Source organism: Camelus bactrianus, chromosome 18, assembly GCF_048773025.1.
Source record: "Camelus bactrianus isolate YW-2024 breed Bactrian camel chromosome 18, ASM4877302v1, whole genome shotgun sequence".
Taxonomy (NCBI): Eukaryota; Metazoa; Chordata; class Mammalia; order Artiodactyla; family Camelidae; genus Camelus; species Camelus bactrianus.
The window spans coordinates 46,521,211-46,547,841 of NC_133556.1; the positions used below are offsets into that span (position 1 = coordinate 46,521,211).

At 49.4% G+C, this 26,631-nt stretch overlaps 1 protein-coding gene across 1 annotated transcript; it reads right to left on the minus strand.

The window, feature by feature from the left end:
- Positions 1-1,009: 1,009 nt before the first annotated feature.
- Positions 1,010-26,155, minus strand: LOC141573835 (ryanodine receptor 1-like). The gene is made up of 14 exons (XM_074345415.1): positions 26,151-26,155; positions 25,851-26,052; positions 25,671-25,798; positions 24,699-24,797; positions 6,578-6,620; positions 5,176-5,306; positions 5,014-5,074; positions 4,461-4,607; positions 4,070-4,204; positions 2,299-2,455; positions 1,834-1,898; positions 1,637-1,743; positions 1,395-1,461; positions 1,010-1,248 (listed from the first exon to the last, which is right to left on the minus strand). Exons 1-14 carry the CDS (start codon positions 26,153-26,155, stop codon positions 1,153-1,155), a joined length of 1,443 nt encoding a protein of 480 aa, XP_074201516.1. The 3' UTR covers positions 1,010-1,152.
- Between the last annotated feature and the right edge of the window lie 476 nt (positions 26,156-26,631).

The window sequence follows — 26,631 nt, forward strand, 5'->3', positions numbered from 1 at the left end:
CTAAATGGTGGTTTTCTATTTTTATCACTCCTTCTACATGTATTAGTTAGCATTCTACTGCAAGGAAGAGCTGTCCCTTCTCCACCATATATGTTTGCATACATGTGCTGGTGTGTTCTTCCAGCATAGTCTCAATAGTTTCCATTTTATTCTACGGGTTGTAATCTATTAGTATCATTATTTAGAGGCACAAATACTCCCAGATTTAGCCATGAGAGCCCCTTCAAGGACCTCTTAGATCTTTAGACATGACACACGTGGTCGTTTAAACTCCAGATCTGACTGTGTCACCCTCCACCTGTTCAACACCCAATCCTGGCCACAGCCCACACAACCATGACTTCTGCTGTCAAGCCCCCTCCCACCTCAAGGCCTTTGTGCAGGCTGTTCTCTCTGCTCAGAACACTCTTCCCTCCCCTTTCACCAAGTTCCCTCCTGAAACTCTTTCAGGCTCCAGCATCCACTCTTGGGGGGGCACCTTGGCCGACCCGTTGGGCTAGGTTTCCTGGCTGTGTGCCTCACGCTGCTTTGCACTCACGTCATTCACTGATTCATGTTGGGCTGCTGCTCCAGACTGAGCTCCCCGAGAGCAGGAGCCGTGCCTGCTCACGCACTGCTGAAGCCCAGCCTTGTGCTGGCACACCCTCTGTAGACTCCTTTGTGAATGTATGTATGAATGAATGAATGAACAAATGAATGAGTAAACTGATTTTTCTCTTCCTTCCCCAGGCCTATGGTAGTGGAGACACGCCCAGCAGATGATCCTACTGCCCCCAGCAACCTCTATATCCAGGAATGAGTCCCTGGGGTTGGGGCTTGGTGTTCGGAATCAGTCTCTGCACCCCCTCCCCTCCCCAGTGGACACAATATAGTGGACATGACATGCCTGTGTCTCCCAATAAATGTGATTTTATCCTCTGCTGTCATCTTGGTTTTCAGGGGGAGGGGAGGAGGGCCGAATTCCTGGATGCATACAGAACCCCCCCAAATTCAACGATCCAGTACAACGTCAGGGATGTAGCACAGACTTTATTTCTACAGCACATGGTCACCTCTCCCCCAGCGGCCTTGGGAGGAGGGATTTGGGGACTAAGGGGCTTGCTCTAAGCATAAGGCATTTGAAGTGGGAGTGAAGGGCCAGCTGTGGGTGTCTCAGCTAAGCTGGTCCTCATACTGCTTGCGGAAACAATCACCAGCAGGGAAGAAATCCCAACATCTCTCTTGGTACATCTTCCAGACATAAGACTCCTAGGGTTTGGGGATGGGGAAGAGTTGGTTGGTCACATCTTCAAATGCTTGATATGATCTGAGCTTTTTACTGCCACCTGCTGATTGAAATTTTATTAAAATTCTCCATGTCCTTGCCCATTTTTCTCCCATTAACACCCCCTTACCTGACCCGTGTGTTCTGTCTCATCCTTGTTTATCAGATACTTCAGGAAAAACCTGGGGTTGGAAGGGCTGTGGGAGACAGGTCAGAACCAGCCTTACTTACCTTCTCCTGATTGGCTGGCTGAGAACCCACCCACATGGATGCCACAGCCCTTTTCCTAACTGACCAAAGCCTGGTATCCCCACCCTGGATGTTGGCGGCAACGCCCCCACCCTCCTGATTAGCCAGCGGGCCCACGCTCACATGTAATTGGCCAGGTTGTGCTCCTCTAGCGTGTGGGTCTCGAAACCATGCGGTGTCATATCAAAGTCATCGCTGCCGATGCTGATGCCGCAGATGGAGCACTTGGTCTGTGGGTGGCAGGAAGCATCAGAGTCGAGGCCCATTTGAGCCCCCCAGGGTCCTGTAATCCCTCTGGATCGCCCCCTGATATGACCTACCTCCATATCGTCCCTCACTTGCTGTTGTTGGTCTCGGAGCTCACCAAAAGCGTCAATGATCAGACCTGGGGAGGCAGGGTGCAAGTCAGTGCCTAATCTCTGACCAAATTCAGACTGCTCCTTCTTCTGGCTACCCCCTTCTGAGCCTTGCCTCCCATTCCCTAATCTCTCATCTCCCTAATCTCACCCTGCTGCTTGAAAATAATACCTAGCATTTATTGAGCACTTAGCATGAGACCCTTACTACTTATGAATTGACCAAATTCTCACAACGACCCTACAAGACTAGTATAATTAATATCCCCATTTTACAGATGGAGAAACTGAGGTTCAGAGAAGTAACTTGCCCAAAGTCTCACAGTAGGGAGAAACAAAGCCAGGTCAACCAGATCCCGGGCCTGCACTCTCAGAGGAGCTAGTCTGCCTCTGGGCATCTCCACTCCCACAACCCCGACCAGCACTGACCCTGGATGATGGCCAGCAGGATGACGATGACAAAGAAGAAGAAGGTGATTTTGAAGACCACCCGGTACAGCTCATATTCATCACCTGCTGGGTCCTCAATCTCATCCCCAATGCCCCCACCTGCTCGGACACCCACGTACATGTGAAACAGGTAACACTGTGGGGGCAAGGTGAGAAGCATATTAGTCATGCATTCAATCATTCGGTATTCACAAAGTACCTACAGGACCCTGGGCTAGTGGGGCAGGAGACTCACAGTAATGGCTGAGACAGCCCTGGGCTCTGCCCTCACATGGCATCAGACAGTGACAGCCCAGAAATGATCAGGGTTGTGACAGGGACAGCTCAGGCAGAGGGCTGAGGGCTGGGACGGGGAAAGCACAGTGTAATCGGGGGCGAGATGGGGGGAGTACAGGAAGCCTGTACAAAGCCTGGGTGATCAGGCAAGGCTTCCTAGAAGCAGGGACATGTGTGAACTGGAACTTGAAGGAAATGTTAGGTGGAAGAGAGTGTTCCAGGCAGGGAAAACCACACATGCAACGTCACCACTGGGGAGGAAAGAAGACATCTCGTTCCTGTGAGGAAGTGAAAGAGGGTCAGTGAAGCTGGAAAGTAGAGCTCCCGTGAGCAAGAACAGCAAGAGGAATGAGGTGCAGCCGATGGTCAAGGAGGGCTTCCTGTAGGAGGCAGCACTTAAGTTGAAAGGTGAGGCATCAAGGGAAGGGGTATTTGTACTCAGGGTCTGAGGTGGAGGTGGGGCAGAGAGACCGTCAGATGCAAAGGGCTTGGGTTGGGAGGAAATACATGATCTTAGGGGAACTGAGGGGCACCAGGCAGCCAGAGAGCAAAAGGCAAGAAGGACTGTGGTTTGACTCAGGCCAGGCTAGCTATTCCCTGGCTATTCATAAGCCATGCTGAAGGCACTGGGGAACCAAGAGGAAGTTCTGAGAAGAGAGAGGAACATGGTCTGCCTGGCATGTGGGAAAGATTTTACACTATCCTTTTTGTGTCCCTGGGAAGTGGGAGAACCTAGTTGTCTTAGGTAAGGGCTAAGACCAGTGACTGGAGGGAACAAGGCTGAGTGGCAAGGCCAGGTCTGGGTGGTGGGGCTCAAACGTCAGGCTGAGGAGCTGGATAGGTCCCAGGAGCACGGTGCCTGATTACAGGCCATCTTCTGAGATAAAGCCCTGGGACAATTCATTTAAATGTGGCCCATGCCTCTAGTAGGAGAAACTCAATTTGGTTATGATCATCTCTAGTAGACTAGAAGAGAAAAAAATGAAACCTGCATGGCATTCTTTGGGTGAAACTTTTAATTACAGATAATGATGACAATAGCTCACCTCTATGGAATCCTTGATCCCTACCAGGCAGTGTTCTACAACTATTTATTCTTAGATGATCAGGGAGCATCACTACGTCCTAAAAGCCACCCTAGAATGTAGGCACTGTTATTATACACTCATTTCACAGGTGAGGACACCAGAGCATAGGGAAGCTGAGTAGCTAAACCCCAAAACATGTAGCTTGTAAGTCAGGCACTGTGCCTGAGCACCTTTCCAATAATAACAGCTTTAAAAGCTCAAATAATACGACAACAGTGGCTAACGTATATTGAGCACTGTTCGAAGTACCTCACAAGTATCAGCTCACTGAACCCTCATGATAAGCCTACAAGGTAGGCACTGTTCCTAAGCCCCTTGGCAGATAGGAAACCTGAGGGTCAGGGGTGGTCGGAAGTTGCCCAAGAGCGTTGGGGGGAAGGGCTCACCGTCATCATGTCGTCACATTTCACGTCAGGCTCGTCCTCGTCCTCGCTCTTGTTGTAGAGCTTGCGGAAGAAGTCGAAGGCCACCACGGTGTACAGGTAGAGCACCACCGCCAGGAGGCCCACGGTCATCACCAGCTGGGGGCAGGCAGGGGGCGGGTCAGCGCCATGCTCAGCCAGCCCCTCCACCTTGCCCAGCCTTCGGGCTCCTGACCCTGCTGCTACCCAGGTGGCTCTCCCTGCTGGGGCCTCACGACCCACACCCACCCTGGCTTGGCCTGCCCTCCTGGCCCCTCCTCACCCTGGCCGCCCAGCCCTCACCCCTCCACCCTTGCTCAGACTGCCATGCTTGGCCCTGCCCGGCTCACATTCCTCAGGCAGTTCCTCTCCACACCTGTTTCCCATCGTGGGTGACGGAGGAGAGGATGGTGGGCAGTGTCTTGACCCCCATGGCAATGTCCAGGAGGTGAGCAGCGAAAAAGAAGTTGTTGTAGTGCCCCAGGAGGGACATCACCATGTACCAGCCCAGGTTCAGGAAAGACTGTGGGCACACAGAGTCAGGGTCAGAGAGCATTCCTGAGGGTCAAGGAGAGCTCGGGGAGCCCCCGGAACATTCAAGAGGGTCAGGTGCGCTCTGGGGGGTCAGGGTGCCATCGCTGGCTTGGGATTACTTGAGGGATCAGGAACACTCTAGAACAATGGAGCACTCTGGGTGAGAAGCCATCCTGGGTGGGGTCGAGGAGCCCTCTGCAGGATGTAGTCTGGAAATCCAAAGCATTCTAGGGCACAAGGAGCCTTGGGCGGGTGTTCAAAGGGTGCCCGAGGAACAGAGGTGCACAGAGGCTCAGGACTCAGTCCCTGGTCAGGGCTCCCTGGTGCTGGAGCCCCCAACCCTCCCAGGGCCCTTCTCCTGCAGGTCCCTCCCCCACCTACAAGTCCCTCCTCACATTGTCGGTGAAGATGACCCCGAACTTCCAGATCTGGTACTTGACGCCGATGGACATGAGCCTGTCAGGTGGAGGGAAGAGGGATGGCCAGATGCCGGAGGGTCAGACCCTGGCCACCTCCCCTGCCTGCCCCTGGCCTGGGCAGGATCACCCCTGGCTCACCAGGTAAGCAGCCCCGGCGGTGGCTCAGGCTTGCGTTCACTGTGCGCTGTGATCTCCAGCGTGGACAGATCCATGCCCAGCAGCTCGGCGATCCGCTCCCACCCACAGATGTCCCTGTGCTTGTCCAGGACCTGCGCAGGAGAGCAGAGGGCAAGCAGACACCACTGGAGTGGGGCGAGTCATGGCCTGGGTTGGAGAGGCATCTGGGAACACTCTGAATTTTCTGTGAAAAATTGGGAATGCATTTTTCTGGGAAGAAGGGCCAGAGCTTTTTTCAGATCCTCAGGGGGAGGGTCCAAACGTGATAAAGGTCCAGTTAATTCATTAGCCAAATTATTTGGGATAACTTATTATTATTAGGCAGGTGGGCAAAGAATCCTATACAACTGGGCCGCCTGTCATCTATGGACTTATCTCCTTCCCCTCACCCCCTTACTCACTCTGCTCCAGCCACACTGGCCCCCCTCAAGGCTCCTCAAATACGCCAGGCACGTTCCTCCCCCAGGACCTTTCCACTGGCTGTTCCCCCTGCCCAGGGCAGTCTTCCCCCAGATTTCCACCTGGCTCACTCCCTTACCACCCTGCACAAGAAAGAGCAAACCTCTCTGGGCCAGCACCCACACACTCCCCAACCCTCTTACTGGATTATTTTTTCCTTCTGCAGTACTTATCACCGCCTGAACACCATAAACGTGTTCCTCATCTGTCTGTCCAACTCGAGCATCAAAATGTGTTTACTGCTTGAAACGTACCTACTGCTTGGACTCCACGCCCTCCAAAATTGTTCTTGGCACGTAGTAGGTGCTCAGTAAACATCTGCTGAGTGAATGAACGTATCAGCCAACATGTATCTTTTTTTTTTTAGGTGCAGGTACTGGGGATTGGACCCAGGACCTCATGCATGGTGGGCATGTGCTCTGCCACTGAGCATACCGCAGCCCGGATGTTTTCCTATGGGCCAGATACTGTGCACCTAGTAGGTCATATAAACTTTACAACAACCCTGTGGGGGCGGCCCTCTTATTACCTTAGTTTGAACGTGAGGGAAACTGAGACACCGAAAGGCTCACACAGCTAGGAGGAGAAAAACAAGACAGTCCAGCTCCCGAGTCAATGTGCTTAAAACAGAATGCTTTACTTCCTCCCCTAAAATTAGTATTTATTGAGTACTTACTCTGTGCCAGGCACTGCGTCATGCTTGTTATGCACATCGTCGCTTTCCAGAGAGGGGTGTGTGGTTGTCATGCCTATTTCCAGATGGGCAAACTGAGGTGCTCCCTCAGCAAATCCCCTCGCCCAAGGTCACACACACAGCAAGTGCCTGATGGGGCTTAGATGGCCAGGTGGCAGGAAGGGACCCAGCCCAGGAGGCCCATCTACTGCCCCATTCACATTCTCTCACCTTCCGCTTGACGAACTTGTCCCAGTAGTTGCTGGGGAAAGACCTGCCGAGAGAAAGAGGCCACAAGATGTCAGGGCAGGAGGGAAGAGGAGCCACCAGCCAGGCCAGGGGGCTTTGGAATTCCAGTCCTTCTCTCACAGGGGACTCGACACAGTGGGGTCGCATCTCACTCGGGGTCAGGCTCTAAAGACCCCGTGCCAGGTGAAGTTTGTCCTTCCCCCCTACTGCCATCTTTTGGGGAGCTTAGGGGAGGTAGGTGGCTTGCATTTGGAGCCGGGATGTGCAAAAACAAAAGACAAACAACATAAACCTGAATTCAGGTGGGGAGGCAGGGCCAGCGGTCTGGCCTTGCCCTGGCTCTGGGGAACGGTGTGCTTCTCACTGTTTCATTTAATTTTGTCTGATGAATCAGGCTCTTTCGTTACCAGTTTTATAAATGACGAGTCGATGCTCTAACATCCTGCCAAGGTGGCCAATGGGTTTTGTTTGCAGGGGGTGGGATGGGGAGTGAAACAGAGATTTACTATGAATCCATGGATTTAGATCTATTTGCTGTTTCAATTCATAGCCCTTCCTGTCCTTCCTGATGCTCAGGTTGTCCCTGATTTGCCCAGTGGGGGCCCCTTCTAGCTGGTGGCTGGGTCCTTTCAGCCTGTCACCATTTTTCATTGAGCACATCCTTGCTTTCTGATAAGGTAATCCACTCTCATCTTGCATTTCCCTGCCCCAGCCCTGAAATCTGCCACTTCTCCAAGCTGCTTGGTTCCTCGTTGAGGAAAATGGTATTTAGAAGTCAAGGTCTTGGTGGGTAGGTATAGATTAGTGGTAGAGCACATGCTTAGCATGCACGAGGTCCTGGGTTCAATCCCCAGTACCTCCATTAAAAAAAAAAGATAAATAAATAACCTAATACCCCCCCGTCTTGTTGTCCTAAATGCCCAAGTTAATGTCGCCCCCTTTGAACACTCAAGCCACCTCAGAATTCAGACTCATAAGAGTTAATTAAGCACATCTTCCTCCTTCCCCTCCCTCCCCTCCCTCCTTCCTTCTCTTCTCTCTCCCTCCCTCTCTCCTTTGTCATTCATTCACTTAGCTTATAAGGCCACTTCATACGGCCTCAAGGACCCAGTGATGCTTTCTCTCTCCAAATCCAAGTCCATAATGGACACACTGAGTAGGCCACGCCTTGTCCAGCCGGCTGTGCCTGTCTTAGGTTGTCCTCCTCTGAGGATCATATCCGTCATTGGCTATCCAGCCATCCATGCTGGACACAAAGAGTAGGCCACGTCTTGTCCAGCCGGCTGTGCCTGTCTTAGGTTGTCCTCCTCTGAGGATCGTACCCGTCGTTGGCTAGTCAGCCATCCATGCTGGACACACTGAGTAGGCCACGTCTTGTCCAGCCGGCTGTGCCTGTCTTAGGTTGTCCTCCTCTGAGGATCGTACCCGTCGTTGGCTATCCAGCCATCCATGCTGGACACAAAGAGTAGGCCACGTCTTGTCCAGCCGGCTGTGCCTGTCTTAGGTTGTCCTCCTCTGAGGATCGTACCCGTCGTTGGCTAGTCAGCCATCCATGCTGGACACACTGAGTAGGCCACGTCTTGTCCAGCCGGCTGTGCCTGTCTTAGGTTGTCCTCCTCTGAGGATCGTACCCGTCGTTGGCTAGTCAGCCATCCATGCTGGACACACTGAGTAGGCCACGTCTTGTCCAGCCGGCTGTGCCTGTCTTAGGTTGTCCTCCTCTGAGGATCATATCCGTCATTGGCTATCCAGCCATCCATGCTGGACACAAAGAGTAGGCCACGTCTTGTCCAGCCGGCTGTGCCTGTCTTAGGTTGTCCTCCTCTGAGGATCGTACCCGTCATTGGCTATCCAGCCATCCATGCTGGACACAAAGATTAGGCCACGTCTTGTCCAGCCGGCTGTGCCTGTCTTAGGTTGTCCTCCTCTGAGGATCGTACCCGTCGTTGGCTAGTCAGCCATCCATGCTGGACACACTGAGTAGGCCACGTCTTGTCCAGCCGGCTGTGCCTGTCTTAGGTTGTCCTCCTCTGAGGATCGTACCCGTCGTTGGCTAGTCAGCCATCCATGCTGGACACACTGAGTAGGCCACGTCTTGTCCAGCCGGCTGTGCCTGTCTTAGGTTGTCCTCCTCTGAGGATCATATCCGTCATTGGCTATCCAGCCATCCATGCTGGACACAAAGAGTAGGCCACGTCTTGTCCAGCCGGCTGTGCCTGTCTTAGGTTGTCCTCCTCTGAGGATCGTACCCGTCGTTGGCTAGTCAGCCATCCATGCTGGACACACTGAGTAGGCCACGTCTTGTCCAGCCGGCTGTGCCTGTCTTAGGTTGTCCTCCTCTGAGGATCATATCCGTCATTGGCTATCCAGCCATCCATGCTGGACACAAAGAGTAGGCCACGTCTTGTCCAGCCGGCTGTGCCTGTCTTAGGTTGTCCTCCTCTGAGGATCGTACCCGTCGTTGGCTAGTCAGCCATCCATGCTGGACACAAAGATTAGGCCACGTCTTGTCCAGCCGGCTGTGCCTGTCTTAGGTTGTCCTCCTCTGAGGATCGTACCCGTCGTTGGCTAGTCAGCCATCCATGCTGGACACACTGAGTAGGCCACGTCTTGTCCAGCCGGCTGTGCCTGTCTTAGGTTGTCCTCCTCTGAGGATCGTACCCGTCGTTGGCTAGTCAGCCATCCATGCTGGACACACTGAGTAGGCCACGTCTTGTCCAGCCGGCTGTGCCTGTCTTAGGTTGTCCTCCTCTGAGGATCGTACCCGTCGTTGGCTAGTCAGCCATCCATGCTGGACACAAAGATTAGGCCACGTCTTGTCCAGCCGGCTGTGCCTGTCTTAGGTTGTCCTCCTCTGAGGATCGTACCCGTCGTTGGCTAGTCAGCCATCCATGCTGGACACACTGAGTAGGCCACGTCTTGTCCAGCCGGCTGTGCCTGTCTTAGGTTGTCCTCCTCTGAGGATCGTACCCGTCGTTGGCTAGTCAGCCATCCATGCTGGACACACTGAGTAGGCCACGTCTTGTCCAGCCGGCTGTGCCTGTCTTAGGTTGTCCTCCTCTGAGGATCATATCCGTCATTGGCTATCCAGCCATCCATGCTGGACACAAAGAGTAGGCCACGTCTTGTCCAGCCGGCTGTGCCTGTCTTAGGTTGTCCTCCTCTGAGGATCGTACCCGTCGTTGGCTAGTCAGCCATCCATGCTGGACACAAAGATTAGGCCACGTCTTGTCCAGCCGGCTGTGCCTGTCTTAGGTTGTCCTCCTCTGAGGATCGTACCCGTCGTTGGCTAGTCAGCCATCCATGCTGGACACACTGAGTAGGCCACGTCTTGTCCAGCCGGCTGTGCCTGTCTTAGGTTGTCCTCCTCTGAGGATCGTACCCGTCGTTGGCTAGTCAGCCATCCATGCTGGACACACTGAGTAGGCCACGTCTTGTCCAGCCGGCTGTGCCTGTCTTAGGTTGTCCTCCTCTGAGGATCGTACCCGTCGTTGGCTAGTCAGCCATCCATGCTGGACACAAAGATTAGGCCACGTCTTGTCCAGCCGGCTGTGCCTGTCTTAGGTTGTCCTCCTCTGAGGATCGTACCCGTCGTTGGCTAGTCAGCCATCCATGCTGGACACACTGAGTAGGCCACGTCTTGTCCAGCCGGCTGTGCCTGTCTTAGGTTGTCCTCCTCTGAGGATCGTACCCGTCGTTGGCTAGTCAGCCATCCATGCTGGACACACTGAGTAGGCCACGTCTTGTCCAGCCGGCTGTGCCTGTCTTAGGTTGTCCTCCTCTGAGGATCGTACCCGTCGTTGGCTAGTCAGCCATCCATGCTGGACACACTGAGTAGGCCACGTCTTGTCCAGCCGGCTGTGCCTGTCTTAGGTTGTCCTCCTCTGAGGATCGTACCCATCGTTGGCTAGTCAGCCGTCCATGCTGGACACACTGAGTAGGCCATCTGTGGTCCAGCCGGCTGTGCCTGTCTTAGGTTGTCCTCCTCTGAGGATCATACCCGTCATTGGCTAGTCAGCCATCCATGCTGGACACACTGAGTAGGCCATCTGTGGTCCAGCCGGCTGTGCCTGTCTTAGGTTGTCCTCCTCTGAGGATCTTACCCGTCTTTGGCTAGTCAGCCATCCATACTGGACACATTAATTAGGCATCTCTTATCCAGCCAGCTACCTGACATTTCTCACAGCTTGTTTATCAGTTCAGCCCATGGCTTCTCTACAGCCTTCAGGCAGGGCCTACAGCTTCCTGATAGCCAGTTGTTCCCTAATATCAACAACCACCCATCACTTATACTTTTCTTGCCTTTTGCCTTTTGCCTTTATGCCTCAGGACACCGGCTCAACTCACCTTCCAGAAATTGAACTTGCCTGTCCTCCACTCTGATACCTCAAAGAGACCTCAGCTTTGTCTCAAGACTCAGCTGTCTCTACCATCTGACATCTCTTGATCTAGCCAGGGCTGTGACATTTAGAAATGGGATAAAGGCAGGAAGGATGATAAAGCTGGAGAAAGGAATTAACATTTGTTTTTCCCCCACTATGTGCCTGGCTCTGGGCCTGGCCCTGACACATCAGATCTTTCAATTCTACTTCTGAAGAACACCAGGGAGCCTGGAGATGATACTTCCACTATCTGTGACTTTGGGTTAGGAAGTAACTCTCTCCATCAAGATCCCAAGTGTTTTCATTCATGAAAACTAATCCACTTCCTTGAATTACTGATTTTCAGTTGCAGGTCTGAGAATTGAATATCTGTAATGAAAATTTGACCCATCTACAACAAAATAAGAAAAATAAGGGCAACAAAACGCATTTATCCATAGGCTAAAATAGTCTATGTAAAGGGTTATCCTTTGTTCTGAGACCACAGTGGAACAATATGTTAAGATGGAGTAAAGTCATTCCTTATTGCAAAAATTACATACAGCCAAAATTATCCTTCAAAATTTCTTATGAAGGTACGAAAATGAAGTCCAAGCCAATCACAGCCTAATTTTCCTACAGCATGTAATAGATTGCTAATCCTATGGTTGACTGTATCTGATGAAATAATTGGGCTTCCTTTAAGTGTCATGATGTTTTTAAAAACAAACCTCTTAAAGACCTGAATGGCACATAGCTGAGGGACATGGGACTGTAGACTCAGGGGAACAGAAGATTCACTGTACACCCAGACCTGCTAGGAGAAGGGAAGATCCACACCTTCCATGCCTTCATCAGTCCAGAGTAAATGCTCCGTAAGTGGAAACAAAACAGCTGACAGACTGTCCCACACTCTTTAAGGTGTGTACTTTTGAACGTCTATGGTTGAAGAGAAGTCACAAAAGTTAAATGGCTGTATGACACTTTGTCCTTCCTTTGTTGTCTTTTAGTTTTTGGTGGGGGAAAAAAAACCAAAAAAACCTTCCTTTCATGACATGAGGTTGAGATGAAATAAAACTTAGTAAAAAAGGAGTTGGAAAAATAAAACATTGGCAGTCTTGTATCAATCTCCAAACCCTTTTAAAGTATACTTGTTTGTGACATTCCGATCTCTGAATTTGCAAGTTATAAACTTAATATTAGAATAGTAAGCAGCTGCCATAGGAAACAGAGGGGGGGAAAAGTTGCAGCCAATATCCTAAGATCAAATATGGATTCCTAAAGAAACGATCCATCTAAGGACTTTTTTTTCAAAAGTGCTGAACTTAAACACCATTACTTTTAACCTACTTTTCTAACTTTCCATGGTTCCTTCTCATAGCATAGTTGAAAATTTAGCAAAAGAATTGATTTACCGTGTCAAAATCTAGTTCTCACCCCACTCAGATAAACCTACTCCACTCCACCTCAAACTCCACATCTAGCCCCTCAGCCAAAACCTCAGAGTCGTTCTTGTATGTTCCTTCTCCTTCACCCACTTCCAATCCAACAGAGAATCTTGCCCATTCTCTCCTTAAACCGGATCCAGATTCCAACACCTGCTCACCACCTCCAACCCACCAGGGACTGTGCAGATTATCACAACAGCTTCCTCACTGGCCTTGCTGGTTCAACCCTCGTCTACTGTCAGCACAGCAGCCTCAGCACTCCTACTAATGCTCAAGTCAGATTGACATTTATCTGCTCAAAACCTAAAAGTGGCTCCACATCATTCAGAATCCCAAGTTCTTACTCTGGCCAACAAGAGGGACTTGACCCATGTACCTCACTTACTTCTCCGACCTCATCCCTTGCTGTTACTGTTTCATGAACTTGGGACAGTGTCTGGCAGAAGGCAGCTGTTAGACAGCGGGTACCGGGCTCTGTTATCACTAGCGTTATTTCCATTACTGCTACTGCTACTCCCAGCACTGTGTTGTCACCCACCACTTGCTCCCCTCCAGCCACACCACCTTTCTTGCTGCCCCCAAACACACAAAGTGGAGTTCTGCCTTTACACTCTGCACTGACTGTTCCCCTTGACAAGAGCACCCCTTTTCCCAGACATCATCCAGACCTTGCCAGGCTATCTGCAGGGCTTCCTCACTCACCACCTTCAGCTCAAATACTCACTCAGTACGTCCTTCTCTGACCACTCTATTTTAAAATTGCAACTGCTCCCTCTAACCATGACACCCCGTCCCCTTTCCTTGTTTAATTGTTTTCCTTACAGCAACTACCACCTTCTAGTATAATATATAATATCTATTTTTTTGTTGTTTATACTTTGTCTCTATATATTTTAACATAAGTTCCAAGAGGGTAGTGATTTTGTACATTTTGTTTACTTCTGTATGCTGGCTAGTAGATAATAAATATTTGTTGAACAAATAACATTCAGTTATTATATTCAGATCATCAAAAACCACTAAGAATTTACTGAATTTAATATCCATTCATGATATTTTTAAAACTCTTTAGAAAACTAGAAATATTACAGTATTCTCTCAATCAGACAAAGGTAGCTTTAAAAAAATTCTACAGGTAAGGTAACATTTAATAGTGAAATATTACATTCCTTCCCCCCAAGGCTAAGAATTTAACAAGGATATCCACTCTCACCATTTCTATTCAATATGGCCCTGGAGGTCTGAGCTAATGAAATAAGGCAAAAAGAAAAAAAGGCATTAATATTATCAAAGATGAAGTTAAACTGTTTTATTCAAAGATGATGACTGTCTGTGTAGAAAATCCAAAGGAATCTATAAAATGTTAGGACTAGTGAGTGAATTTAACAGTATCACAGGGTATAAAGTCAACACCCCAAAATTCATTTTACTTCTAAAGACTAACAAACACTTGAAATATAAAATTTTAAAATATTTATAGCCTCAAAAAATTAAACACAGGTTTACCATATGATTCAGTAATTCCACCTCTCATATGTAAACAAAAGGATTGGAAATAGAGACTTGAACAGGTATCTGTACACCAATCTTCATGGCAGCATTATTCATAATAAACAAAAGATGAAAATAATGTCCATCTATACATGACTGGATAAGCAAGATCTGGTATTTTATATATAGTAGAGTATTATTATACAGTCTGAGAAAGGAATGAAATTATGACATGTGCTACAACATGGACAGGTGTTAAAGGCACTGTGCTAAGTGAAATAAAGCAGAAGGACAAATACTGTATGATTCCATGTATATGAGGTGCCTAAAACAGTCAAATCATACAGACAGAAAGTAGAATGGTAGTTTCCAGGGCTAAGCAAGGGAATGGAGAGCTATTATTTAATGGATACAGAGTTTCAATGTAGGATGATAAAAAAGTTCTGGAGCTGGAGAGCAGTGATGGTTGCACAACAATGTGGATGTACTTAATGCCACTGAACTAAACATTCAAAAATGGTTAGAATGGTATATTTTGTATTATATATAGTATCACAAGAAAAAAAATCATTTATAAAATCATCAAATGCCTAGGAATAAAATTAATAAAAGATGTGCAAATCCTCCACCCTAAAAACTACAAACATGGCTGAGAGAATTTTCCAAAGACATGCATAAATGGAGAGAATTACTACATTTATGATTAGAAAGACTCTATTATTAAGATGTCAAGTCTGCCCAAGTTGATCTATAGATTCAACGCCATCTCCATCAAAACCCCTTGATTTTTGCCTTTGAGTTTGCATTTTCCATGGAGCTGCTTTTTCAATGAACAGGCTGAGTATAAAATTAACACAAAAAGCAAAAGATCTAAAAAGCCAAAACAATGTTGAAGAAGGAGGAAGAGGAGGAGGATGAAAAGGAGTAAGAAGATGAAAAAGGCGAAGAATTTACACTACCATGTTCTGAAACACACTCTAAAGCTATAGTAATTAAGAGCAAGTAGTACTGGCATAAGAATAGACAAGAAGGCCAAAGGGGACAGAATAGAAATTCCAAAAATACACCCAGACAATATGACCATCCGATTTTCAACAAAGACACCAATGAAATTCAGCAGGGGAAAGAAAACTCTTTTCCATATATTATGGGAGCAACTGAGTGCCTTTATTACTCCACACTGTACACACTCCCCCAAAATTAACTCTCAATGGACATGGATCTAATACTTAAATGTGATGGCTAAAACAATAAAGCTTTTTGGAGGAAACCCTAAAATGATGTATTTGGGAACTGCGGCAAAGATTTCTCAGCTAAGATGCAAAAAGCACTAATTATAAAGTGGAAAAAAATATAATAGACTTCATCAAAAGGCAAAACTTTTATTCATCAGAAACACCATTAAGAGAGTGAAAAGGCAGTCTATCGACTAGTAGAAAACAATCATAGTACATATATTTAACAAAGGATCTGTATTAAAAATACATAAAGAATTACTACAAATCAACAGTAAAAAGATAATCATAAAAATAGAAGAATGAAAAATACTCAACATCATTAGTTATCAAGGGAAATAAATTAAACCACAGTGAGATATTAAGAGATCCTCCCAAAAGGACAAAATCTAAAAGACTGGTAATGCCAAGTGTTGGTGAGGACACAGGCAAGTGGGAAGTTTGGTACACTGCTTGTAAAATGGCATCCCGTGTTTGGAAAACTGGTTAGCAGTTGCCAACAAAACTGAACTCACACTTAAATTAAGCAGTCTCACTCATATGACAAAGAGAAGTTAGTCTATATGTCCACAAAAAAAGTGTACAGAAATGTTCATAGCAGCTTTATTCACAAACAAAAAACGGTAAGTGCACCAATGACCATCAACAGCAGAATGAATATGACACAAAGGAACAAGCTATTACTGCACACGGAAGAACCTCAAACACATTATGCTAACTGAAAGAAGCCAGCATCAAAGGTTGCATATGTATGATTTATATGACATTCTGGGAAAGGTAGAACACTAGGGATGGAGAAAAGATCACTGGTTGCCAGGATCCGTTGTGGGGAGGAGCATTTGGATTCTAACGGGAGATTTGGCGGCTGTATCCTGACCATGGCGGTGGTTACAGGAATCTATTATGTGTTAAAACTCATAGAAATGTATACGTAGAAAAACAATGAAGTCAACTGTATGTAAATTTAAGACTATTTACATCTAGTGAAAGGAACCAGACACATTTCTATGCAAGAAAGCATAGTGTACAAGTCCTTTTACCTAAGGCTGAAAAACAGACCAAACCTACCTATGGGGAAAGAACTCAAAAGAGTGGTTAAATTGGGGTCGTGATACGAGTGAGAAAGGGAACTTTCCGTGGTGAAGGAAAAGTTCTAAATTTTTACCTGTGTGGCAGTCACGTGGCTATCGATGTCATTGGGCTTTATACTTAGATTTGTTCACTTTACCCTGGGAAAGTGTTGCAAAAAATGTCTCATCTTGACAGGCATGTGATTATGAAGAGAATGCTCAAAACTTCTTATTTTCCCACAACTGAATTTCAATTGATACACTTAAGTCCTTAAGTTTTTGAGCATTAAGCTTTTTTTCTGGCAGGAAACTAGGTACCTAAAGGAGCTTCTTAATTCTGTCAAATATTAAGTCAGAAGCCAAAGCCACCGGCTCCAGATCTCTAACTTCTTCACTTATTACTAAAAACAGCCTTAGGGGCCAGGGAGCCTGGACTTTCCCTGCACTTTTATGAGACTTTCCTCCATCTTAGCTGAATTAACTCAAAATCTCTATGTGACTCAGTCAAACTGTTACGAATCCAATAAGAAGACGTTTGCATTCTGGGTTAGAGGCACAAGAAAAATGCTATAATAGTTTGAAAAAAAAAACCTCACATCTCCCATAAAAGGTGTATTAATTCCTTTTTGAGTTTTACCAAACAAAAGATGTCTAAATCTTGACTTAAAAGGACGTCAAAGCAACACTTCATTGTCAGTATGCAAACTCTAGAAAATAATGCAGCAAGAAAGCACTAGCCTTCGGATTAGCTACTATATAGACTACTTTCCTTCACCCTCTCAATTCGTAGCCCCCATGGGAGTTTATTAATGTAAGGCTAAGCTCACGTTAATTAAGCTTAACTGCCCTAGACCGCTTAAACAGCTAACCCATAAAAAACGCAGCTGCTGTTGGACAGATAGATTTATCAATCCGAAATCTGTGTATTCATAGATATATAGTGCCTGAGACAAATTGTCCAATAAAACTTAGCTTCCACTGAAAATACACAAGTAACACCCCACAAAAAAACCCACCTTAAAAGGCGAAATTATCCAAGGGGGGAGAGTATAGCTCAAATGGCAGAGTGCAAGCTCAGCATGCACAAGGTCCTGGGTTCGTTCAATCGCCAGTACCTCCTCCAAAAATAAATAAGTAAACCTAATTACCCCCCTCATAAAACAGACAAGCAAAAAAGGCAGAACTATCCAAGAAGGCACTCAGATCTCACCCCCAACTCACCACTCTCCTCTCTGCCCTCACCCTCATTCCCCAAGGAGTAACCACTTTCCTTAGTTTTTAAATTTTCCTTCCTGGTTCTTCTTGCAAAATGAGCAAATACACTCTTTTTTTCTTTTTGGAGGGATCTTTTAAGCTGCCCACCTCACTCCACTGAGGTAACTGTTCAATGCTGCCACCTCCTCACCACCACGTGCCCCCAGCCCTCCCTCTCCAGGGGCTGTCATACAAGAATTACCACTGGACACGTACATCCTCATTCATTATCTGTGGTGCTACTGCCACGAGAACGAATCTGAGCCATTCTTTGATGTTCAAGGCTGCGTCCCCAGGGCCACGAACAGTGTCTGGCACAGAGCAGGCATTCATGCAGAATGAAAGGATAAGTGCCACAGGATCTCCACCAAGGAAAGGGATGTTTTATAATGATCTGATGAGGCAGGGGTGGGCCATCTGAGGAGCTGGCTGAGACCCGCTGCCCAATCATCTCTGACCTGCCAGACTGGCACTAGGGACCCAGAGATGGCCTTACCTGTCAGATCCCCAAGCATCTCGGCCAGCAGCCAGCGATCGATGTGCTGGTAAGTGATGCCCACCACGTGGCAGATAACTGTGGAAATAAGGGACAGAGATGGTGAAGGGCCACCCCCAGGACCCCACTGCCACTACCCCACCCTGGGGAGCCGGGGCTCAGGGAGGGACTTACATTTCCGGACAGAGTCTTCAAAGCCAGCTATACCCTCCAAGAGGTCCATGTTTTCATCCAGGGCCTGCTGTGAGAGGAACAATGTTAACAGCGGTAACGTCAAGAACATGTGTAACACTAACAATGACAGAAGGGAACACTTGAGTTCGCATCCCACATACCACGGTTCTTCTGCATACCGCCTTATGATGTAACAGTGACTCTCTTAATGCCCATTTTAGGGATGAGGAAACCAAGGCTCAGAACAGCTAAGTGTTTTGCCCCAAATCCCAGAGCTGGAGTTTGAACCTGGCAGGCAGAAAACACAGTCCCGAGAGAGGAGCCAGATGCAGATAAGCGACCTGCACTCAACCACCTCCTCTTGGCTCCCGTCTCACTCAAGAGAAACGGCCAGCTGTGCTCCTGTGGCTCATAAGTCCTCAAAGGATCTGCCCATCACCTCCTCCCACTCAGCCCCTCATTCCAGCTGCAGGGGCTCCTCGCTGCCTCTCCGATATGCCAGGCACCACCCACCACCAGGCCTTCATGCTGGCTGTTTCTGGGGCTGGAACTCTTCTCCCCCATAGCTAGTGCCCTCACCTCCTTCAGGCTTCTGCTTAAATGTCACCTTCCCAGTAAGGGCTCCCCCCAACATTAGTGAGGTACACAAGGAACCTGCAAGGACAATGGGAGGAAAGCCAGGAGAGCAGCTGCCCTGGAAGCCAGGGGATGGAAGGGTTGAGGGAGCAGAAGCGGCTGGCTGGACAGGGAAGACGGGGCAAGAACTTCCTAACAGACTATTAACGGAACGTCACTGTGGATCTGGACGAGAGCGGTTCCATGCGTGGGCTGGGGGTTCAGGGGCAGGGGGCTGGCCAAAAAAGCCTCAGTGGACTAGATGGAGTGGGTTCAAGTGAGCCGGGGGGAGACAGGGAGGCTGAGCACAGGTAACCTGTCCAAGAGCAGGCTGCCAAGCGGTTCTGACTCGCCTGAGACCGAGGGTTTCCTAGGATGTGAGAATTGCAGTTTTATTTTATTTTTATGTTTTTTTTTTGAGGGGGTGTAAGTAATTAGATTTACTTATTTATTTTAATGGCGGTACTGGGGATTGAACCCAGGACCCTGTGCATGCTAAGCCAGTGCTCTACCACTGAGCTGTACCCTCCCCCCTGAGACTTGCAGCTTTAAAACTAAGAAAGCCCCAGGCAAACTGGGACAGTGGGTCCCCCAGCCAGGAATACGGCTGGAAAGGGGAGGCAGAGCTGGCAGGGAGTATGGAGATCAAGGGAGAGTTCTTTCAGGCTAGGACTAACTGCAGGGTGGGCGTGCTCTGTGGTGACAGGAACAACCCAGGAAGGCCAAGTTTGCTGATACAGGAGAATGGGGAGAACCGTTGGTGTGATGCCGCTGAGTGGGTGAGAGGGAAGGGCATCGGTGCTCCGGAGGATGGGTGCCTGCGACAGGAGAAGGGACAACTCACCCACTGAAACAGAAAAGTATTCGGTCAGCTGTCGGCAGGCGGCGGGCCAGGGGCAGAAGCTTTGGCTGCTTCTATTTTGCCATGAAATGAGAAGCCAGATCAAAAGTTGAAGGGGAGGAAGGGGAACAGCTTAGCGGTAGTGTGTGTGCCTAGCATGCACAAGGTCCTGGGTTCAATCCCCAGCACCTCTGTTAAAAGTAAACACGTAAATCAGTTGAGGTTGGGGGAAAGTGGTGGGGGCGGTGGTGAGAAGAGCCGTCTAGCACAGCAGGGAGGGAGGCAACACCCTAGGCCGGGAGGGGCTCAGGACCGGACCTCGGTCGTTGTCACCTGCGCCTGATGGGCTCTTCTCCAGCCTTGGGCATCCTGTCAGACACAGGTGTGGAGAGGAGGAGCCCACAGATTGGGCTGAAGGAGGATGTAGGACAGAGGATGGGGGCTGCCAGTCAGGCCCAAGAATGCGGGGCTGGGACCCAACGGGGCCGAGCTGGGAAGCTAGGAGGAAGTGGTCAGAGGGGGGAAATGCCTGACATTCATGGGCAGAGGAGGAAGCAATTACTGGTGAAGACAAGTATAGGCCAGTGGCTCCCAGCCTTCACGGAGCATCAGAAGCCCCTGGGATAATTGTTTAAAATCCCAAAACCTGGAGCACACCCAGGCCCATCACATTAGACTCTGGCAGGATGCAATTACCAGTATTTGTTTTTCTAACTCCTCAAGGGTCCAATGTGCTGAGAACTGGTCTAGGGTGTGACTGGGGTTGAGGGGCTGAGGGCACAGGGAGAACAAGAGATCCAGAAACTGAGGTCAGGAGGGTGGAAGGATCACTGATCTGCCTCTTCGGGCATCTAAGAACGAAGACAGGAGTAGTAAAGAGTGGCAATGAGCTAAAGTCTTCATAAAACGAGGAGCAGTCATCTGGGGGTGGGGAGGCTGATACCAACAAAGAAGGGCAGGAAGTGATAACAGGTGAGCTTCAGGGCTGGGGACTTGGGGAGAGGAGGGGGGGATAAGTCTGGGAGTGGCAGTGAGAAGCTAGGAGGCCACCTGGCCTTCCTTGCACTTGGGAAGCCACTGCAGAAGTGGAAGGCCAGGCTCAGTTAGTGCAAGAGACAGGGAAAGAGAATTTAGAGGATGGAGAGCTTTTGCGGGAAGGACGGGTACGTGTGTGGGCATGTGTGTGTGCGCGCGTGTGCGTGCCTGTGCACAGGGGACGACCTGGGAGTCCTGGCCCCGGGTGAGGAGGACCGTCCCATGAGATCACACAAGCAAAGCCCTGAGCACAGTCCCTGCCACCACGCAGGCCGCCAACATATGTGCACGGTCATGACTTTCAGCAGTCTGCCCCTCATGACCCAGTTACCACTCTGCCCCAGGAACCCAAGGGATGTTACCCAGAAGGCCTGGAAGTGGCAGGTCTCCAGCAGGTCTCCGAGGTACAAAATCTGCCGGATCGGCCATTCTTCTTGCTGGGAGGAGGTGTTAAGGGAAAAAGGCCTGGGAGCCCAAGGAGGCTGCTGCTGCATCCTAGACCATCCACGCCCACCTTGTTCACTGCAGCGTGGTTTGGAATCGCAAAAGGCAAGAGACAACCTAGTGATCCAGTGATGGGGACAATTAATTCAACAGCGGGCCATCCACACGCTGAGATGGAGTCAACCCTTACAGAATTGACCTGGAGAAAGGGATGAGTCCCATCGCCATGTGAATGCAGCAAGACACAGAATGACTTGCGCAACAGCCCCCATTTGGGTGGGGAGAAATCTGTATCAAAACACACATGCCTGCACCTGTGCAGCTACAGGGCCTCTGTGGGAAGCACCCAAGAATGCAAACAACTGCTGTCTGCGGGAGGGGAGCAGGTGCTGTGGGAGGAGGAGGAGGAAGCCTTGGCTTTTCCACCGCACACTTTGTTGTACTTTTAACAGTGGACCACATGCCTATTTTTAAGCCACCAGAACACACCGCAGGAGAAGAGGGACAATCTCTCTGGAGGCAGGCACTCCCATGGACAAGCCTGGCAGAGGAGGCTCAATGAGGAAGCCATTTCTCAGCCCAGCCGCCGGTGAGCAGGCCAGTTCACTGACTTTCCCTCAGCATTTCTTCACTGAAGGCCAGCACTGGGCCAGAAAGATGCTGCGCCAGGCCCTGCGGACACATATGCTGAAGGTCAGCGGACAAGCTGGCTCCTCCCAGCTCCTGCTCCAGCCCCCAGCCCCTCCTGTCTCCTGCCTTTACCCAGCTGGGAACCCTCACTGGACTCTTTGTAGAGCATGAGTCCACCCATATCCCTCTGCAGCTTGAAAGCTCCCACGGCTCCCCAGTGCCCTTTCTGAAACTGACCGAATTCCACTTTGACGTCTGGGGTGCAGCTGTATGGAACTTCCTCTCCTGCTTCTAAAACATAGCACCAAGCAATTCTTTTCCTCCTTCTTTCCCTGCATACTGTTCCCTCTGCCTGGATCACCCTTCCCTACCACATCACCCAACTCCTCATCTCTCGGACCTTCCCTCCTCCAGGACGCCTTCCACACATCCAGGCAGGGTCAGGTGCCTCTTCTGGCTCCTGTAACCCCCAGCCCTGCCTATTCCAGGCTGTCACTGACAGGGGACGGGTCTCCCCAACTGAACGGTGAGCTCGGTGAGGACAGGGCTGGGCCTACCTCGGCCTCCACAGCACCCCAGCCCCAGCCAGCACAGGACCAAGCCCAGAGCAGGCACTCGGTGTCTGAGGCTGAACTCCGATCACCTTCTCGTGAGTTCACCTGCCCTCCCCCACACCCGGCCCGGGAGCAGGAAGGATACGTGTGCCTGGTCGATCATACACTTGCACAGCATGAAGTCGGTGTGGGGTAGGTTGGTGAGGGCCTTCACAGGATCTGGGCGGTGACTGTGGTCTGAAAGAAGGCTGGGTTGAACTGGTACCTGAGAAGGGGAAGGAGGGACACAGTAGCAGAGGTGTGCCCAGGTCCCTGAGCCTCACCAGGGCAGGCTGCCCACTGCTTCAGCCCAGAGGCTGGGAGCCAGACATGCCTGGGCTCCAATCCTATCCACACCAATCTCTGCCTGTGTGACCTTAACCTCCCTGACCCTAATACTCTCCTGCTGTGTAGATGGGGACACTTAATCTTCACAGCCACTCAGTAAGGCAGACAATGTCCAGTGATTCACAAACAAATGAACACCTAAATAGCAGTCTGGAACAGTGGTCAAGGCTCTGGAGACAGACTGCCTGGGGTTAAACTTCACTGCTGAGTGCCCTTGGACTACTTATCTTAAACACTCTGTGCATCAGTTTCCCCTCTTGCACGAGGGGACAGTAACAACCAGACCTACCTCACAAGGGCCATACAGCACCTAAGAGAGTTCATGCACCAAAGCTTACAGCACAGAAGCTACCATGTGGGGAGCACTCTCTCAGCAGTGTCATCACCAGTAACAACCTCACAAACACAAGCACCATTATCTCCATTTTACAGGTCAAAACCGAGCCCGTGCAACCTGTAAAAATCAACAAAGCACTGAGGCGGAAGACATCAAACGTCCGCCAGCAGGAGAATAGTCCCACGTGGAACACTATACAGCCATGACAACAAACAAATCACATCCACACAGAGAGGGGATGGATCTCACAAACCCAGGGCTGAGTGGAAGATGCCAGGAGAGCTCCCAGTTCAGAGCAGGCAAACCACAGCTAAGCTAACCGGGATGCACACGTGTGCGGTAAACCCACATAAAGCTGGGCCGTGAGAGCATAAAGGTGGTGAGCAGGGTGGGGGCGGTTGGCACAAAGCATATGAGACAAAGGACGAGGGGCGCCAGCAACACAAAGCTTTGCAATTTGGATGGTGATCACGCGGGTGTTCATTTACAATTACTTGCTGAACTCTGTATTTATGTACTAGCTTTTATGCTTTATAACCAATTTTGAAAACGCCATCCCTCCTCCTGCCCCAACTTCCTTGGCTTCCTAATCCTGAACATCAAAGGAAGCCACATCTTATCCAAAATATGCAAAGAGTTCATACAACTCAATGTCAAAAACCAAAATAAACCAAACCAAACCAAACAAACAAAAACAAACCACCCTGTTAAAAAAAGGGCAGAAGACCTGAACAGACATTTTCCCAAAGATGTACAGATGGCCAACAGACACAAGAAAAGATGTTCGACGCTGCTAATCACCAGGGAAATTCAAATCAAAACCACCATAAGATATTACTTCACAGCTGTCAGAATGGCTATCATCAAAAAGGCAACAAACAACAAAATGTTGGTGAAGGTGTGGAGAAGAGAGAACTCTTGTTGGTGGAAATGTAAACTGGTGCAGCCACTTTGGAAAACAGGATGGAAGTTCCCCACAAAATTAAAAACAGAACTACCAAGTGACCCAGCAATTCCACTCATGACTATATATCGAAAGAAAACAAAAATACTAATTCCACAAGATACATGCACATTTTCATGGCAGCACTATTTACAACAGCCAAAATATGGAAACAACCTAAGTGTCCATCAACAAATGAATGGATAAAGAAAATGTGACACCTAAACACACACAAAATGGAGTATCACTCAGCCATAAAAGAATGAAATTTTGCCATTTGCAACAACATGAATGGACATCGAGGCTATTGTGCTTAGTGAAATGAATCAAAAGAAGACAAATACTGTATGTTTTGACTTACATGTGGAATCTAAAAAATAATAAATAAAACAAATGAATGTAACAAAACAGAAAGAGACTCACAGATACAGAGAACAAACTAGTGGTTACCAGAGGGGAGTGGGGTTGAGGAGAGGCAAAGACAGGGGAAGGGGATTAAGAGGTACGAAATACTAGGCATAAAATTAGCAAGATACAAGGATAATGTACAGCACACGAATATAACTGATATTTTAAAACTTTACGTAAAATATGGTCTATAAAAATACGTAACCACTATGTTTCACATCTGAGGCTAATGTAATATTGTAAATCAACCATACTTCAATTAGAAAAAAAAAAAAGATAGCCACACCCTGCAGGCTACCCCCAACTCCCACCCACCCAGTGTTGTGAGTGGCACCATGCTGGCTACTGGCATGGGGGTGGGAATGGAGGTAGAAACTCACAGCTTTAGGACAGCCAGGTTGGCTTCCAGGTCATAGGCATTCTCCTTGGCCTGTGTCTCCACATAGCGCTCCAGGGTGGCCAGATTCTCAGGATTATACCTAGAGGAGAATAAAGATGGATGAACAGAGAGGAGACAGGAGTTGAGCTCAGTTACTCTATGGGGCCAGGGAGGAGGGTCACTGTAGCCTGCGCCTCTCTCTCTTCCTTTCTTCCCTTTCTTTAGCTCTGTCACTGGCCACTTAGGCTCTACCCAAATACTGAATCAGCTCTATAATTTCTAATAAAACTTATCCACACCCCAGACCTAAGCCAAAGCTCTAAACTGCATCAGAGCCTTGGGTCTTTTCTAGCTTGCCTCCTCAACCTTTCAGACAGCCAGTCATTGCAGACTGTATACCTAGCCTCCTAGACATCTTTGCTACCCACCCTTACCTTCCCTCCCCAGATCTCATACTGGTCTAGCCCCGTCCTCTCCTGCCTAGCTCCCCTCATCACACCCTGACCACTACTGGTTCTAACTAGCTACTTGGTTTGTTTGGATTCTGAACTGGGAACCCTATGAAAGCATGGCCTGCGGCTGTCTTGGTCAACTCTGGTCTGCAGCATTGCCCAGCACTCACAGACTAGATTTTAGTAAACATGTGTTAAATGAATAATGAGAGGTGAAGGAAGGGAGAGATAAAGAGGCACTAAGAGACACGAAGAGACTGAGGAGCAGACACAGAGAGACATTAAGGCAATTAAAGGGGAGAGTGGCGGTAGGAAACGCTATCTTCTGCCTTTAGGTCTTCGCAGTGCTATTTCCTTAAACATCTCCAGGATGATAGGTGAGAACCCCAGGGCAAGCCCAGGACTGACCACGCCTTACTCCAGAAAATTCTCTCCTCCACCCCGCTTGGCCAGAAGCGCTCCCTACCACCGAACTCAGACCTGTCGATACCCTTGAGCGTCTTGCCCACGTTTGCTCTCACCTGCTCAAACATCGCCAGGACTCCGTCGCCTCCCACACCCGGGGTGAAGCCGCAGACCCGGCCGCCGCAGACCCGGCCGCCGCGGACTCCTCCAGGACCGGAAAAGGAAAGACTGGTGGAAACGGAAACTACGTCATTGTTTTCGCTCCGGGGCAGTTAGCGCATGCGTGTATGCTCCACCCGAGCAGAATCAACGGCGTGAGAAAAAGCCTGGTCTAGCCAAGTGCGCAGGCGCCTTCTCGTGGCACGCTGGCGAGGAGGCGGGGCTGAGGTTTTCCCCGGCCTCGCGTACCCTGTTCTAGTGCCTGCGGTGTGCGCGCGAGCTGCCAGGGAAGGAGACGGATCCCTGACGGCGTGCACGCACGTCGCGTTGCTCGCGACCCTGAACTCAAAAGCTGTGCTGGAATGCACGTATCAGTCTCCCTTTGGGCCATGGCCAAGTCCCGAGGAAGGTGCTTTTTGAGGTCCCCTTTGCCTCACGCCATGATCCCTAAAGCAAGATCCGAGCTCCACAATTTCAAGTCCTGAACCCAGTCCCCACGCTGCACCCTGACGCCAGGGTTAGGGGCCTGCAAAGCTGTTGTGCTCTGCCTGTCAGGGACAGGGGTGAGGGGCTCCTGGACCCCGCCAGATCACGCCCAGTCCCCATAGGCTCCTGTCTTGTGGGTGAGAGCGAGCACCGCATGTGTGTACAGGTTCTGCACACTGCAGGCATGAAAGCACATGCATGTGTCGTATATGTGGAGGTATATGCTCTGGGTACATCCACATGTACGCACACGGGTATCCAGACACGTGCACGTTGACTGGTCTTCACACTGCACAGGGGGTTACCACTAAGTGCTTTATGAGCCCCACCCCCCACTACCCCGGAACAGTAATGGACACTGCATGGTCAACCCCGTGCAGACCTGCCGTCTACCGGTTGTGGCCAAAGTCTCAAGCACTCAGCAGAGGTTCA